This window comes from Procambarus clarkii, chromosome 70 (genome assembly GCF_040958095.1).
Source record: "Procambarus clarkii isolate CNS0578487 chromosome 70, FALCON_Pclarkii_2.0, whole genome shotgun sequence".
Classification (NCBI taxonomy): Eukaryota; Metazoa; Arthropoda; class Malacostraca; order Decapoda; family Cambaridae; genus Procambarus; species Procambarus clarkii.
In genome coordinates, this window is record NC_091219.1 from 28991709 (window position 1) to 29009737 (window position 18029).

Below are 18029 nucleotides of genomic sequence, written 5' to 3' on the forward strand. Positions count from 1 at the left end.
CCTTCCCCCCTCTTTAGAGAGGGGGAGGGGGGGGGCCAAGGTTTTGGCTTCTGCCCTCCCCCCCCCCATTAGGCTTATACAATTCACAAAGGTCTTAGTGGATTGAATTACTTGCAGTTTGCCAGAGTTTTAGCACTAAGGAGCTATAAAAGACCCTACAGAAAGAGGCATTTCATTATATTCAATGCTGGTTTTGTCTTTTCCTAGTTCTATGAGATTTTATGAAAATTGTCTTGCCTACACTTTGAGGGTTAAAAAGGTATACTCTACATACATGGTAAATCACCATACCTAGATTTATTCAAATTCCTGAAGAATGTTTAAAATAATAAATGAAGGCATACTGGAAAAAAGAGAGAATGGGCAGTGGTATGTTTTAATGAATTTTTTAATTAAATATAATACTACAGAATAAAGGAACTTGTTCAGTTGGAATTACTGTGCAATAAATCATGATCTGACAAGAGAAAATAAGCCTTGATTCAGGTACCAATGATTGTTTTGGACAAAAAATATATAAATTAAAGAGGTACAAAGCCTATGAAAAAATCCTGTAAAAGTGTTTGCATTAAATTCCTTTTTAACAAATGTGAGAAAATTGCATTTTAAAAATGAAATTCTAGTTTTCTAATAATAAAATAAATTGCACTGATTTTCCTCAATAGTTATGTAAAATTCTGAAATATATAAATAATTTATGACAGTTTTATCTAGAACAACTCTTGAGTCATAGTGTCTGATCAAAGAAGAAACTGGAGTTGGTTATTGAAGAATAAATATTCCCTCATTTTAAGCTAGTGGAAAAAGTAAAGCATGAGAGCAATATAATGACCTGCCAGCAGCTCCAATCAAATGTTTTATCTTGCTGAATATTTTAATTTCTAAATCACTTGGGCATAATAAGAGACAGAATCCTACCCTTGCCTCAAACCTATGCAATATTCATATACATCTAACAATTACTCTATAGTAATGAGAATACTCTTTAAAACTAATGATTGTAGAAAATATCACACTACTTTGGATACCAAGTATAATCACAACACAGGAGGCAATATATAAAAAGATGGCAAACAGGCTACTCCATAACCTCAGTAATGCCATTAAAACATGTTAGGCTATAGCCTAGGACAAGCTCAAGTCTTATTATTTGTGTTTACAAGATAGTGGAATGAGATTATGCGCATTCTTGATTCTTATGATGACATTTATAAATTAATTTTGTAAGGAATTTTTTATGTTTTTAATTTTCAGACTTTCTGTAGTTATGTTTTGTAATGTTAGGTATGTACAGAACACGTACCAGTATGCCTTGTGTATGTACAGAACACGTACCAGTATGCCTTGTGTATGTACAGAACACGTACCAGTATGCCTTGTGTATGTACAGAACACGTACCAGTATGCCTTGTGTATGTACAGAACACATACCGGTATGCCTTGTGTATAAACATTGATGTACACCTTATACAGTATATAAATAACACATACTGGTGTTAAAAAAGAAGCAAAAGACTGTCTTCCAAATTCTGACAGATGCTTGGGTTTAAGATTGAAAGTTAAGGACTAACTAAACTGGTACAAGACCTGTTTATGAGCTTATGTGAAAACTTAAGTGCATTGCTTAGGGATGATGTGGGAAACAAATGCATATATCACTGTTAAATCATAAGCATGTGAGGAAAATATGATGGTAGTATAAAAGGATATATTATGAGCACAATATTCCTGTTCTGCAAAGTGCAATCAATGCTTACGTTAGCTACAGGCTTAACTCATAATGGACAAGGGAATGATTATTTTCACAAATGTTAAGTACAGTATTGTAAATATTAGCATTCATGAATCTTAATGTGGTCATCGTGATCTTCATTAATTATATCATGATCATTTTTAACTATGTGAACATTGATATGGTTATTTATAACACATTTATAATCATGACTTGGCTGTTGAAATACTCATGAATTTTGACATGTACATGTAACATTCATGATTTAAAATTGGCAATGTACCATTCATAAAACTGAATATGGTCACCATCGCATCCTTGACTCTTAATGTGGTTGTTGTAATGTAATTAAACATGGCAGTTATTATAATAATGACTTCTTACACTTCAGTATTTACTTTGTATAAAAGTAACATAAACATATACAGTACCGACTCATTAATGTAAGTGAGGTCAGAGATGACTTGAAGCATTATTACTTTTATCGTCATATGTAATTTGTTCTTGTAGCTGTGTATGCAACACATAACGTTGATAACATGCTTGCACAGTATAAAGTTATGCATCAGGGGTACAGCAAAGTTTGATTGTTTTCCATTATGATTCATAGTAAGTGCAGTGGCCTAACTGTGCTCCTCTGGGTACAAAATCATGTAATTCAACCTTAGAATATGCATTCCTATGTATTTAATGTTTTACAATGATGAGGAGGAAAATATTTAAGTGAAAGCAATCAGGTCCCCAATATGAACTTGGAAATGTATAGAATAAAAATAAGTAAATGCCTCGTTATACAAGTGGTAATTCACTCATGATGACCAGACCACACATCAGAAGATGGAGAAACGACAACATTTTGGTCCGTCCTGGACCGTTATCAAGTCGTCCACACAAGACTTGATAATGGTCCAGGACGAACCAAAATCTTGTTGTTTCTCTGTCTTCTGGTGTGTGGCTTGGTCATATCCTCAGCCACGTTATTGTGACTCATCGTTTGCTTAAGTCGTTCATATATATAATTAAATCAACGGACTAATAATGGAACACAGAAAACCATTGTCATCCTATCTATTATACATTGGAATGACATGAATGTAATCCAAGCAGTTATTCAGTATTGTCCAGGATCTAGTGAAGAATGAAAGGCTCTTCCTTTCAAATATGAAACTTAAAAATATTCTGCTTTATATGTGAGTGGTCTACACATGCAGCACACATTATATATGGTACTTATTACAGTACATGTATTAAGCTTGCATATGCAAACTAGCAGCCATTTTGTAATTTTATATTCTGTACTGTATCTTTTTGAAAAGTTAATTTCCAATAGAATATTTCATATAATGCACTAGATACTTATGCAAGTTTGAAATGACATCTTTGATTTTTTTTTATTCTACAACCAAACTAAATTACAATGAAACATTGTATGATCATTAATGAATATCACAATACATTTCAAACTGTGAAGCATAACTGGTTCACAATTTGTCATACTAAATGCTCTTGCTTAAAATGTATAATGCAAACAGTGGAGCAGATCAGAAGTTACAAGATAGGTACAATACTGACTCGAGTGAGCATGCAAGCTAATATATTCTTTTAACCTAGTTGATTGCTAACTAGTATGAAATAAATGGCTATCTAATGATATGCTGCTTATGTGTTTGAGAGCATAATTGTTAATGTCACATCTTCCAAATAATGTATTACTTTCCTAAAGGGAGTAGCATGTCAATATTGTACAATTTTAGCAGTCATTTATGCAACCTAAATTCTTAAATGCCACCAGTGGGATAATTTTTCCACATTGTTTAATGTTAATACTTCATAAATGTTATAATTTGTTAAGAATATGAAGCCCACTGCCAATTGTAGCTTTTAAGAACAAATTTTGTAACCTGTCATCCAAAAATGGTAGTTTTAGTTACTACTGATGGAAGTACAAACTATGGATTGTTTCACCCAAAAGAAGTCAGTCTTGTACTATTAATTTTGTAGAGAACCTGAGAAGACAACCAAACCTAGCTTTTCATGGGTCTTTCTCTTTGCTCCCCCCTTCTATTTTGAACTTTCCTTACAGGTAAAATCTGTCATCTAGGCAGGTCCTAGATGGCATCTTATTATAATGACCATTTCCCCCTCTGTTGTTTCTTACACTCCCCCTCTCTTCACCCTGGTGAACGCTTTGACAGAGCTGATGAACTGTTTTTTCCACCCTTGCATGTCTTTATCTTGCACTCCTTTCTTCTTGGTATTGACTTGCTGATGCTGCCCTTCATTATATCCCATGCTCTGTTTCCTGCAGCCCATGGAAATGTGTTCCTTGGTGGACTTCTGATTGAGCTTGTGCTATTTGTTGCATGTATTTCTTCCAAGTTATGCATTTACATCAGAAAATGGCAGAATCCTTTTTGTTTCAGAAAACCAGTGTGGCAGCCAAGTCATTTGTGACTTATTGTGAGATTTGAAGCTCTTACGTCTTCCTCCATTACCATAAATACTACTCTTCTCAAAATCTGGAAGTAGGATCATAGGATCACTGACATGTTTGTTCATGGCATGGCTTGTGACTCATATTCATTGTTCCATTCTTGCAGACCCAGTTGGTTAATTGTCTTCTGTTGGCCTCCATAGCAATTTGCCTCTCTTCCTACAAAGCTTCCTTGCTGATCGTATTTTTTGAGTTTACCTTGAGACTTCCCTCTCGACCTCTAATTGCCAACATGAAAGTATTTCCCATAATATTGTGTTCAGCACTACCCTCTTCCTCAGTGCCCTCAAGTCTTCCTTTCTCCCTCTCACTCTGTATTCTGTGGACTTGCCATTTTCTGCAGTGATCATTTCTCCCTTCAGCACCAACTTGTGACTGAAAGCATGTCGTCCTTGGATACCAGGCATGGCCTCTGGTTTTCTTGAACTTGAACTTGACTTGAACTTTCTTGACTTGATATGACTTTCTAGATGGCACATCATCCCCATCCATCTTTGTCACTTTACAGGAGTCCCCTTGTGTGTAAAGATAGGCGAGTGTCAAAGATGAGCTTACATGCTATCTTTGCTATTCCATCCTTTACCTCTGGATTGAGTGCGCAAAGGCCCATTCTTTACTAAAGGTCTTATCACATACCTCCTGGGGAGCAGATCAAAATGTATTTTTATTTGCAAATGACTTGCCCCTTATTGTCCAAACTACATTGTTCCATACTATGTAGTGTGTCCAGGTTGTAAGGAGTGGAAAACTTGCTGTCCCAGTGCCCCTGCAAGTTGTGTCCCCCTCACAAACATCCTTGTTGACTAATACTTTTAACATTGCTTGTCTTGTGTCCTTTAGCGCACTTATTGACATCCTGGGGTGATATTTAGGACTTCTGCACCACAGTGCTAGTCTTCTGGGCTTGGTGCCTTCCTTTTAATAACTTCTTACTCTCCTAGGCTTTGTATAGTACATATGCACTACATGAAGCCTAATATTGCATGGTAGGCCTAGGACAAATTTATGGTTACTGCTTTACTTTGTTATTCCCTTAAAAATTGCAATAGTACAAAACTTATGTAGAGCCAATCAGTCAAATATTTTGCAAATTTTATCCACTGTACCATAGGTTCTATAATTTTGGCAATGGGGTGATACTGAGTTTATTGGATTTGTGCAGTAGCCTTTTGTTTGTATTTCTTTTTGTTTTTCAGAAAAAAAAGTTTGATACAGATCAAACTGATAGTTTGGTCATGATTTGACAAGAGAAAAAAATGATATTTAAATTCAGGCATGTCAAACTGAGGATTCCCCGAGGGCCATATGGATCACATTTGTATTGTCATGAGGGCTCCGCACAACAACTAATTGAAGGCATTTAATACAAAAATATTGCAGAATATAGCAGCCTTTGTATTACATAGTAATATAGTATTACAGTATCCTTTGTACGGGCCGCAGGTGTGCTTGCAAAGGGCCGCATGCAGCCCACGGGTTTGACATGCCTGATTTATGATATATCCTACTGCTGTATATTTACAAATTATTAAAAACCTCATGTAGACCTCACCTTGAGTCTTCACTAAATTTATAACTGAAAAGGAAAATAAGCAAGGAAATTTTGTATCTTTATGGAGGTGTAACCACTGCCATTGTAAATGAGTGAGTGTATACATACAATGTCACCTTGCTCTAGCAGATTACAGTGGACTGGAATCTTTGTAAAAATGGAATGAGTGTGGTCCCAGTCAGTCTGTGCTGGGAGCCACTGACCACACTACAGTATTTTACCTGACTAAAAGTGCTTATTGTGCCAACTTATATTTGCTCTTGTGTAATATTATGCTTATATTTCATAACTTGATTATAATATACAGGTATCCACCATGTTAAAATATCTATTGTCATTATTCACTACAGTAGTTGGCATCAATTGATTTTTTTGCAACTGCACCACTAAATTTATTTAAAGAAGCTTTGTTTTTTTCTTTTTATTTAAGGATATACTGCATTTATGAAATTGCTTTTCCAAGGCAAGAATGTCGAATACTAAATACACTCGACAATGAGGGTATTTGTTTATAATGGAAGTTACATTTGATAGCCAGATGAAAACTAATAAAAATACTGCATATATTTGTAGATGTTTACATTTCCAAACATTGATACCCTGCATGTTAAAGCTAAAATTTTGGAAACTGCCACATTTGTGTTGCATAAAGTTTGAAGTTATAAAGTCCTGGACTGTTGACACATCATAGTCTTGTGTGAATTGGCTTAAGCCAAAGTCCTTTATTTTCTTTATTGGCTGGAAACTTGACATCATTCATTTTGTTAAACATCAACTTTCAGAATGTAAACACACTAGTGGAAAATCATAATTTACATGAGTTGAACTGCACTACTGTGTGCTCAAGAGTATGGTATGATTATACTACATCACAATGACATTCCACCAATTCTTAATTTGTATTCAATAAGTAATAATGTTTCCGAGTTTATAACACATCAATACTAGCAAAAATAATGAAATTACTATTTTATGCACTGATGAATTTGTCAATGTAATGAAATGATTTGTACACTTAAATGTAGCATAAAACAGCTTATGAATATTTAAGTGAAAGGTGAATGCTCACATGAGCTGTACAATGTTTTGACATGATAAGTCTGGAACAGATGCAACAATAACTCTCATATGTTTTTATTTAACAAGGTAACCAAAAGTCTAAAAATCTAGTTTCATAAAAGATGGTCTTTGGACATTTATTGTTACAGTAAGTACTGTACTGTAATGAAATTTTGACACCTGTAGTACTGCACTTGTATGACATGGAACAAAAAATGTTTAAATAAACACACTGTATTTCAAAAGTTAGTGTTTTAAAATATTTGTATTCATATAATTTAATTTGGTGTAAGAAGTACCCTGGTTGACATCTCCAGGGTACCTCTACCCCAATCATGGCTGCTTAATTTGCATTTACTAAACAGTTTGAGCTCTAGAATACAAGGGTAGCTTTAACCTAAGATTATTAAGGGTGACCTCAGTCCTTTGGAGCTCAATCATTCAATAAAAGTAGATGAAGTGGCCATGGTTGAAGCAAGAGGTGCAGTTCCATAAGTGGATACTTCAATGTTTTGTGAATCCTGGCATTTACTCGTGTGTCATTTTAATTAACTTGCCAAGCTCATTCACTGGTGTTACCTTACCTACCCTGCGTGTCCTGCAATACGAATAACAAAACAATGATAATACTACAGGCTGAAACGTACATAAGATAAAAAAAAACTTATTCTTCAGAGTTGAAATATAGGCTATGGAGTAAAAGCTGATCACAAAATATGTGTACTGAATCCTTTTTTTTAACTAAATAGATACAACAATGTAGAGTAGGTAAAGTCTACAAAACATAGCAGTTTATAATTGTGGGTGGGGAGTAGAGCATAGCAACCAACATGATTATGCAAAGTTCTATATCATGAAGGCTCTGCTAGGCATTTGTTGATTATGTACTTTTTCTAGAATTTCTCTTTCTTACAATGAAAAGTTTTTGAAGTCATTTTCATGAATTTAAAAGTTTTTTCTTTAAGAGTTAGACTAGGACTATTTAAGGATTTAGGCGAAGAGACTGACTACTGGTGGGTGACCAACAAACTCGTATTTTCACAATAAATAATCTAATACAGCATCACCTACATACTGTAACACTCAAACACTGGATCACACACACAAAATTAAAATTGCATGAATTATTTTAGTGTCTTTGGAAGAGAAGGCAACACAGCTGCCTTAAAAAAAAAAAAAAAAAAAAAAAAAAAAAAATGAGGGGGCAATTTCTTTTGTAATTGCTCACTTATGTGAACCGACATACTGTACTCTTACAAGGATAAAGAATACTGGTTGGGCAATACATACTCCAATTTCTTGTTACAAAATCTCTATATGCTTGTTTTACTACAGCATTTATACATAAAGCCAGTACTGTAGTTGAACTGTCTGTAGGGGGAGACTTGCAGAGCTATTGGATGCTCCCATTTTCTACTGCTTGTCATAGTTTCCATCGATGGTTCTGTAACAAAGTATTTATCAAAACATTCTTAAGCAGCCAGCACCGTTAGTTTATGATATTACACATCACCGAGTAGCCAAGGGCACCGCCTCCAACAACAAGGTGAGCTTCTTCGAGGGTCAGGGGCTGTACTCAAGATCATATCATACCGTGTCATCTGTAGAAATGTAAATATTTTAAGGGATTCTCCTTACAATTTAGCAAAATATATTAAATTTTTACTGTATTAAACAAAGATTACTATTGCACAATGTAATGTATTGTAGTTATTCAACACCCTATAAATTACATAAATTCATTTTAATAGCTTGCTCTGCACTTGGATTTAGAATATGGAAGAGTAAGGTCTGCATATTTTATAATCAAGAATCTAAACCTCAACATTACAAATTAAGTTACCTTTTTATTGATATTTTGAGAAAAAAAAAATTAGATGTTAGAAGAGATACTGGGTGGGTTGGTTAACAAATGACACAAACAACACTTCCTGGCAGCTGAAGTTAATGTGCTATTTGTAATGGGGTTGAGGGTAATTAAACTTTACTTTATGGGTTCCCCAGATCTTGTAACTAGCACCCCAAAGAGAGAGCATTATCAGGATAAAGTGCCAAGCCATTACGACTACTGTGTATTTTGTTTTGCCCGGAATGCTGTGTGTATTAGTGGTTACTGTAATATAAAATCCAAGGGATTGTCGATAATATTAAGAGATGCTGTAGTATACTACTTTTTCCTGTTTATTCCTATAATTTGACAAGTTTAAAATGTGAAGTGCTTTTGCAATTACCAGAAGTGGAAGAATCTGGAAAACCCATATAACTTATTGAGATTTACTTTTTTGTTTTAAAGTGCCACAATATTGATACTTCTTTAATTAAACCACTTTCCATTTAGACATGATTAACAGCATGTATTAAATGTGAGAATAAGTTGCCATTTCCCTTCACAGTGATTCAATAGTACTCCATACTCCATACATACTTCAATACTAAACAGTGCTCCAACCAATCTCTAAACTGAATACTCAAGTTTACCATACAAATTTTAATTAAGACCCTAAACTCTGTTTCTCCAGCCAGGTTAAACTTCGATATGTATTTGAAAATTTTAAACTCCTGCATCTATTATTATATCTTACTCATAGTATACCAGAGTGCGCTGTTGTATTCTTACCATGATACCACCATTTCGTTTTTTTTGGGTTGGCACTGCAAGTTTTGACGTAGTAGCTATTGTCAGGTGGCCGCTTCTGCAAAAGATAGATATACTTTTTATATAGTTTTATAGATGTTGATAGCTACTTATTAACAAAGACTGATGATACAGTATGTGTATTAAATTTATGCTAGAGATTATAAAAACAATATGTACACCAAAAGGTGGGATGTGGATGGGTTGGTAGGATGGTTTGTACAGTACAATGTGGGTGGGTTGGCGGAATATGGGCAGGTTTGCTGCATATGGGTGGGTTTGCGGTATGTGGGCGGGTTGGTGGGATGTGGGTGGGTTAGCAGCTGTGGGATGTGGGTGGGTTAGCAGCTGTGGGATGTGGGTGGGTTAGCAGCTGTGGGATGTGGGTGGGTTAGCAGCTGTGGGATGTGGGTGGGTTAGCAGCTGTGGGATGTGGGTGGGTTAGCAGCTGTGGGATGTGGGTGGGTTAGCAGCTGTGGGATGTGGGTGGGTTAGCAGCTGTGGGATGTGGGTGGGTTAGCAGCTGTGGGATGTGGGTGGGTTAGCAGCTGTGGGATGTGGGTGGGTTAGCAGCTGTGGGATGTGGGTGGGTTAGCAGCTGTGGGATGTGGGTGGGTTAGCAGCTGTGGGATGTGGGTGGGTTAGCAGCTGTGGGATGTGGGTGGGTTAGCAGCTGTGGGATGTGTGTGTGTGTGGGGGGGGGGCATAAACAGCGAGATATTTGTGATTGGAAATGGTGGGGTGGGGGATACTGCACTTATTACGTCTACAACTCCATAGCATCAAATATGATTCTACCACTGAGAATGTCATAGATGCACTCCAGTTACTCATTGCTAGAACCTCAATAGCTAATTACATTTGACAATGAATTTAATATGAATGCATGGGCCATCTGGCCCCCACAGATCATGTGGCATCACATGGGAAACTCCATACATCCCAGTAGCTCTGCTAGATACCATACTTGAATGAACGTAAATTGCTCCAAACCTTTTCTTTACACGAGGAGAGCATGGAGATAATAGAGAGACAGATGGCTTGCACAGAGAGAGCAGGCGACCAGTCTTCTGTCAGGATGCTTAGGCAAATGTGACCATTGGAGTAAATATGGGGATGAATGGGAATGTTGTCTCCCACAAAAATCACCTGGAAGTGAAAGGTATGCACATGAGATTTAGTTACATTCAAGCCTTCCTTTTTAGTTACATCTCAAACATTTAGTTGCATCTAATTGTGCTCACCCATCCAGTTACTGGCCACACTCAATTGTGTTAACTGATACGACTTCTAATTAAATTTTTCTTTTGCAATCATTTCAATCTTTTATGTTTGATGACTAAAAATACTGTATATTGAAAATTGCTTTAGCGCTTGATTATATGGTCCATCCTGGACCATTATCAAGTTCCCTGTGGGAAAATAACATGTTCGAATTATACTGAATCGATGTCGTTTGCCCCCAGGGTTGGGGACAGTCCAGGACGGATCGAAATGTCTTCACTTTCTTTATTTTCAGATGTGTGGGTTGGGTCTTAAATTTTCAGCCCCATTATTGTGACTTACAAACAGTAAGTACTGTACTTGGTTTTTCCTTCATTAATTTACTTAATCTAAGTGATGCTAATTCCTGACACCTTGGCTGTCCTTGAAAATAATTTAACTATACAAAATGTTACATTTTCATCTCACACATTTCAATAAAGCTTATGACAAACTTTATTTTCAGTAATTACTGTCATCCAAAAATTATAATACCTATAATTATTATGAATAAAAGTACAAAATATGAACTTTTGAGCAACAAAAATTGTCGATGTTTTGTACTACAGTATTAATTTTGTAGAAGGTCCGAGAAAGAATGCAACAACGTAATTTAACTTCCCAGGCCCTAGTATAATATGCAAATGTACTAAATTAGGCATAGAATAGATTTATAGTTTAATTTTTTATGGCCTTTTAGACGTTGAATACAGTAGAGAAAAATTTTAATTTTTACAAAAGTTCATATTCTGTAACATAAACAGTAGTTACCAAGTGGCCACAATGTCCAAGAGTGGAGGTGGTTCCTACTGAAACTAGCATTGGTCTTTGATAGTGTGCCCACTGGGTACTGGATAGTGTGCCCACTGTGTACTGGATAGTGTGCCCACTGGGTACTGGATAGTGTGCCCACTGTGTACTGGATAGTGTGCCCACTGGGTACTGGATAGTGTGCCCACTGTGTACTGGATAGTGTGGCCACTGGGTACTGGATAGTGTGCCCACTGTGTACTGGATAGTGTGCCCCCACTGGGTACTGGATAGTGCCCCCACTGGGTACTGGATAGTGTGCCCACTGGGTACTGGATAGTGTGCCCACTGGGTACTGGATAGTGTGCCCACTGGGTACTGGATAGTGTGCCCACTGGGTACTGGATAGTGTGCCCACCGAGTACTGATTCTATACTTTTTAAAGGATGGTTGTGTCTTGTGCACAGCCTACAAACTCACCTCTGGAGAATCAAAGGGATATTTTGGAGAAAATTTGAACTGCAGCTGAAATTTTTCCCCTTCATAGAGAGTACCGGACGCGCCCTCCATGTGGACCACCCACCTGTAATGATACAACAGTTACACTACCCTCCATGTGTACCATGGTGCCACAAATGCGTCTAGCTTAATAATTATAAGGAATGGCAGGACGTCAGTGTCTCTGGGCCCATTAATAACCAAGTCACTAGCGATACATAAATGCTTCTTATTTTACCTGAAGTCTGCTCCGAAAGTTTACTCCAAGCCCGGCCCGAGACCAGGCTTGTCATGCCATATCTTTGTGTGTGTTCTAGTTTAATATTCTGTTGTGTACATTTGACACCTGGTTTTACTGTATCTTACCTTGATCATGCCTTGATGGGGGTTCTTTGAGTTCTTCTACCTCCCAAGCCCGGCCCAGGGCCAGGCTTGGCTTGTGAGAGCTTGGTCCAACAGGCTGTTGCTTGGAGCGGCCTGCAGGCCCAGGTATCCACTAGAGACCGGTTGCCTGGCACTTTTTGAAAAAAAATATCCAGTTTTCTTGTAAAGACGTCTACTTTTATTCCAGCAATATTTCATATATTTGCTGGGAGGATATTGAACAATCGTGAACCTTTGATGTTCATACAGTGTTGTCTGAGTGTGCCTTGGCACCCCTGCTCTTCACCGACTCTATTTTGCATTACCTTCCATATCGTTCACTTCAGTATGTTGTTATTTTACTGTGTAAATTTGGGACCTGGCCCTCTATTATTTTCCACGTGTACATTATTTGACACTTCTCTCGTCTCCTTTCCTTTTGAGAGCTTTGAGACTATCCCAATAGTTTAGGTGCTTTATAGTGTCCATGTGTGCTATATACGTTCTCTGTATTCCCCAAATAAATCAAGATGCAAGAGCACTAGTCAGAGGGATAGAAGCCCTAAACAAGAAAATAATCAACACAGAATATGGGATAAGTTTCAGAAATGAAACTATATATAATGTTCATCACTACTCTAAGTAAACCCGACTAAACCTAACCTATTCTGACTTAACCTAAATAAGAGAGCAGCTTTTGTGTTTTATACATGGTATGCAGAAGATGTGTAATGTCACTATGGCATTTGTATTACGGCTCTGATTTTAGACTACTGCTAGGGTCAGGGATTCCTGCGTCCGGGGGCCGGGCAACTGGGATAACTTCTGCACGCAGACCTCACACAACCGAAACCAAGACGGTCCCACCAAGCGTGAGCTGGGCAGTTCTCAACCTCCATGTAACAACTGGGACTGGAAGATGTACACTCACTCCGTCAGCTTGGTGTGGGCTTGGTCCACGTCGACGGTGACACCCGGAGGAGGTTCCTTCAGCAGCGACATCAGTTCCTTCTGCAGCCGCTTCTGTAGGGAAGAGCGAGGAGAGGTTAGCCAGGGTCACTGACTTATGGAGAGGATAGCCAGGGTCACTGACTTATGGAGAGGTTAGCCAGGGTCACTGACTTATGGAGAGGTTAGCCAGGGTCACTGATTCACGGAGAGGCACACACGCGAAGCTCGTCAGCATGTTTATATATATATATATATATATATATATATATATATATAAGAGAGATGAGAGGGGGGACCCTATACCCACTGACCCGGTGTATAGCCACCCAGTGTATAGCCGCCATCTGACCCGGTGTATAGCCGCCATCTGACCCGGTGTATAGCCGCCCTCTGACCCGGTGTATAGCCGCCCTCTGACCCGCTGTATAGCCGCCCTCTGACCCGCTGTATAGCCGCCCTCTGACCCGCTGTATAGCCGCCCTCTGACCCGCTGTATAGCCGCCCTCTGACCCGCTGTATAGCCGCCCTCTGACCCGCTGTATAGCCGCCCTCTGACCCGCTGTATAGCCGCCCTCTGACCCGCTGTATAGCCGCCCTCTGACCCGCTGTATAGCCGCCCTCTGACCCGCTGTATAGCCGCCCTCTGACCCGCTGTATAGCCGCCCTCTGACCCGCTGTATAGCCGCCCTCTGACCCGCTGTATAGCCGCCCTCTGACCCGCTGTATAGCCGCCCTCTGACCCGCTGTATAGCCGCCCACTGCCCCGGTGTATAGCCGCCATTTAATATTTAGATTATCGGCAGGAAGGTGGTGGTTACTAAACCAGTCCTCCGGAGACAGCCATATTGGAACTGGTGGGTGGAGTTCCACGGTGATGGGACTATGGGGGGGGGGGGGGGGTCAGCTTTTTTTAAGACGTCATGTCAGCAGTTAAGACTCATAGTATTGACTAATCCCAATTCACACAGTTCATTATTTAATTTCCCTGCACTCACATTAATATATAAGTTAAATTTAACTTATAATTACAAATCCTGTTCTATCCGGATATTATTCATAACAAATACCCCCCCCCCCCACCGAGAGAATTGTGTGGAACCAAATAATTAAATACAGTCCATTTGCTCTAAATTAAATAAATTTAAATAAATTATAAATAAATTTAAATAAATAAATAATTAAATAAATTAAATAAATTTAGAGCAATTATCCACTTAAGGCCAGACCTCTGGCTCTCCCGCCGCTCAACTATGGTCATAGTATTCTACAATGTGCAGGTTTACCTTCAAGTAATTTGTTCTAACTTATCCCACTAACCAACATAACTTTACCCGACCCTAACCGGTCTAGTTTGTTCAAACTTGTCCCACTTGCTGTAAAATGTCTGCTGAAGCACACAGCTGGGAGCCCTAATATTAAAATCACAACACAAATGTTTCCACTACACAACTCCCCCCCCCCCCTGCCCCCCTACGGTACCCTCACGCCCCCCTGCCCCCCTACAGTACCCTCACGCCCCCCCTGCCCCCCTACGGTACCCTCACGCCCCCCTGCCCCCCTACGGTACCCTCACGCCCCCCCCCTGCCCCCCTACGGTACCCTCACGCCCCCCCCCCTCGCCCCCCCCTTTCCACTATGTAATAACTGCCTCCCCTCCCAGCCAGCATCCCCAGGGGAGGGAGGGGAGGAGCAGCTGCCACTAACAAGGGATATCACCGCACTACCGCACTGCTCAACTCTTCCCCTTCTCTTACACACTCTACAACACTGGGAATTAAAGAGACATGATAACGACATCAATGATTTTCTGGGGACTTAATTATCTGACAAAGAGACCATCTTCAGTACAAGGTAAGGAAGAACAAGGGGAGAAATGAAAACTTCAGTTGCAGTGGAGTCACAAGTGTTAGAAAAGCGTTTTAGTATTATTATTATTATTACACATCTTTATTGCCAAAATTAATTAGATCGTTTAGGAACCTGCATCAGGACTGTTTCAAAGCAATCTACACAACATTTGTTCAATACTGGACTACGCATCACTGGTATGGAAGCCGCACCCTGTGAAACAAAGCCAAAACTGACAAGGTACAAAGGTTTACAACAAGATTAGTGCCAGAGCTACGAGGGACCAAGCTACGAACACAGGCTAATGGAACCAGATCTCACAACCCTAGAGGACAGAAGGAACAGAGGGGAATATGATCACAACATACAAGATACTGAGGTGGACAAAGATAGCCTCTACAGACTGAGAGGAAGCAGGTCAAGAGGACACAGCTGGAAGCTGCAGACGCAAATGAGCTGAAGGAACGCAAGGAAGTACCCGTGTCGTGTACGGGAAGGTAACGAGTGAGGTGCTCTAAAAGAGAAAGTTGTGGAAGCCGCCTCCATCCACACATTGAAGGCCCGATTCGACAAAGAATTTGAAAGTCAGAGTAGTTATGTTGAAACTCAACCGGTATAAGGCTAATAGTCGGGGCATAAGGAGCTACACCTCATTCACCCTTACATACTAATAAGCAAGTACTAATACGTAACAGGTGCGTACTCTCTCTGCTCTCCCTTCTACCGTTACTCCTCTCTACTCACTCTCTGCTCTCCCTTCTACCATTACTCTTCTTTACTCACACTCTCTGCTCTCCCTTCTACCGTTACTCTTCTCTACTCACTCTCTGCTCTCCCTTCTACCATTACTCTTCTTTACTCACACTCTCTCACTCACTCCCTTGGGTCCTTCCTGCTCTCACGTCCCATAACTTTCTGAAACACTTCCTCTCCGCGAGCGTTCACCGTCGACTTTCTGGTAGCTGCTTCCTGTTAAGTCCTCACTGTCTTCAAGCGTTAACCTCATGGTCTTCACTCACAACATTACATACCTATTCTCTACACCTCCACCTCCAGTTTAATATTCCGGCTCTCAACCCACAAAGTGTAAATCGTTCTGCGTTGGATCAGTTTAGCTTTGTTCCAGCGACTTCTTCCAGCATTCTCTCTCTCTCTCTGCCCGTCTGCTTCTCCCCGCCCCGCTCCCTTCCCTCTCTTTGTTATGCGAAAGTATCTAGAAGAAAAAGCGAAAAATCCGAGTTTGATGTACGTTTCCAGGCCGACTGGCCATCCAGGGAGCCGGCGGCTGAGCGAACAGAACACTGGACGCGTGATCCTGTGGTCCTGGGTTCGATCCCCTGGCGCCGGCGAAAAACAATGGGCAGAGTTTCTTTCACCCTGATGCCTCTGTTACCTAGCAGTAATTAGGTACCTGGGAATTAGTCATCTGTCACGGGCTGCTTCCTGGGGGTGGAGGCCTGGTCGAGGACCGGGCCGAGGGGACACTAACGCCCCGAAATCATCTCAAGATAACCTGACTCCAAGACTTCCTCCACCACCACCACCACCAAGGTTCTTCACCAATGCTTGGGTTTGTTTTAATGCTTGACCTTGTCACTTTAACCTATATATCTTGAACAAATCCACAAGGGCCGTGACGAGGATTCGAACCTACGTCCGAGAGCATCCCAGACGCTGCCTTAATCGACTGAGCTACGACATGGAAGCTCATTTACGACATTTTGTTCATTTGATGCATCACGCTATTGTGATTTGTGTGTGTAATCTATATCTCTTTCCTGAATCAAGACAGCTTAGTCTGTCTGTATTAAACGTGCTTCGATACTTCACCACCCAGTGATCTTATTGTTATAAGGAATCTCACAGCTCTTCGGAGATCATAAACATAAATAAATGTACTCTAAGCTACCGTGACTGAGGAGAGATGTATGGGTTTCGTACGTGGATACTTAAGTCCTTCATAGATCCTGAACCTTAACCATCAGCTATGACTGCAACAATCCTGGGGCCAGATTCACGAAGCAGTTACGCAAGTACTTACGAACGTGTACATCTTTCCTCAATCTTTGACGGCTTTGGTTACATTTATTAAACAGTTTACAAGCATGAAAACTTTCCAATCAACTGTTGCCGTTGTTATAAACAGCCTCCTGGTGCTTCGGAGCTCATTACCTGTTTAATAATTGTAAACAAAGCCGCCAAAGATTGAGAAAAGATGTACAGGTTCGTAAGTGCTTGCGTAACTGCTTCGTGAATCTGACCCCAGCTTGGTCCATTTTGGCCTTGGCTGATCTCATATTTCAACAGTTTCTCTGCTTTCATCCCATTTCTAGTGTCCCATGTGCGTCTTATAAGTGTCAGATGAGACATCAGAATGTCTCATTTGAGTTTCTTTCAAACTTCAGAAGGAAACGGGTTAACAAGTTTCCCCATTTCCATCTGAACTTTGTTCAGTGTACTCCCCCATGCCTTCGCTTTACTGTTCTTACCTGGAAAGGCAGTGTCCAAGAACCGAAGTTCGATCATGTATATGCATAATATGCATACGTATATGCACAATATGCTAATATATTATAATATTAATTTATACTTGAGAAAATTCCCGTTTTGAATGAACAGCATGTTAAAATTAATGAATGCGTCTGTGGGGTTGACCGCTGGATGTAATGGACTTGAGTCGAGGACGGGTTGGGGTTCCAAGAGCTAGATTTTGTTTTCCGTGCAACATAAAAAGAACTTGAAAAGGAGCTGCAACACTTTTTATTATCTGCATTGAAACTTGTAGCGGTGAAAAAGTGTAATATTTCCTGGTGACTTGTTAACTTGTGATGGCCATAGGTGGAGGTGACCGCTCCCCAGCCGCGCCATCACCCCACCACCGTCT

General features: G+C 39.8%; 1 protein-coding gene across 8 annotated transcripts in view; it reads right to left on the reverse strand.

The window, feature by feature from the left end:
* Positions 1 to 362: 362 nt before the first annotated feature.
* The window catches only part of LOC123775330 (ubiquitin-conjugating enzyme E2 W), a 74706-nt gene continuing 57039 nt past the window's right edge, over positions 363 to 18029 (reverse strand). For all 8 annotated transcript variants that reach the window (XM_045770408.2, XM_045770409.2, XM_045770411.2 and 5 more), the window contains 5 exons: positions 13278 to 13369; positions 11966 to 12068; positions 10466 to 10621; positions 9455 to 9530; positions 363 to 8438 (listed from right to left, as the gene is read on the reverse strand). In XM_045770408.2, the coding sequence (XP_045626364.1) occupies positions 8425 to 8438; positions 9455 to 9530; positions 10466 to 10621; positions 11966 to 12068; positions 13278 to 13369 (441 nt within the window). In that variant the 3' untranslated portion in view covers positions 363 to 8424. The remainder of the gene's footprint in view (positions 8439 to 9454; positions 9531 to 10465; positions 10622 to 11965; positions 12069 to 13277; positions 13370 to 18029) is intronic.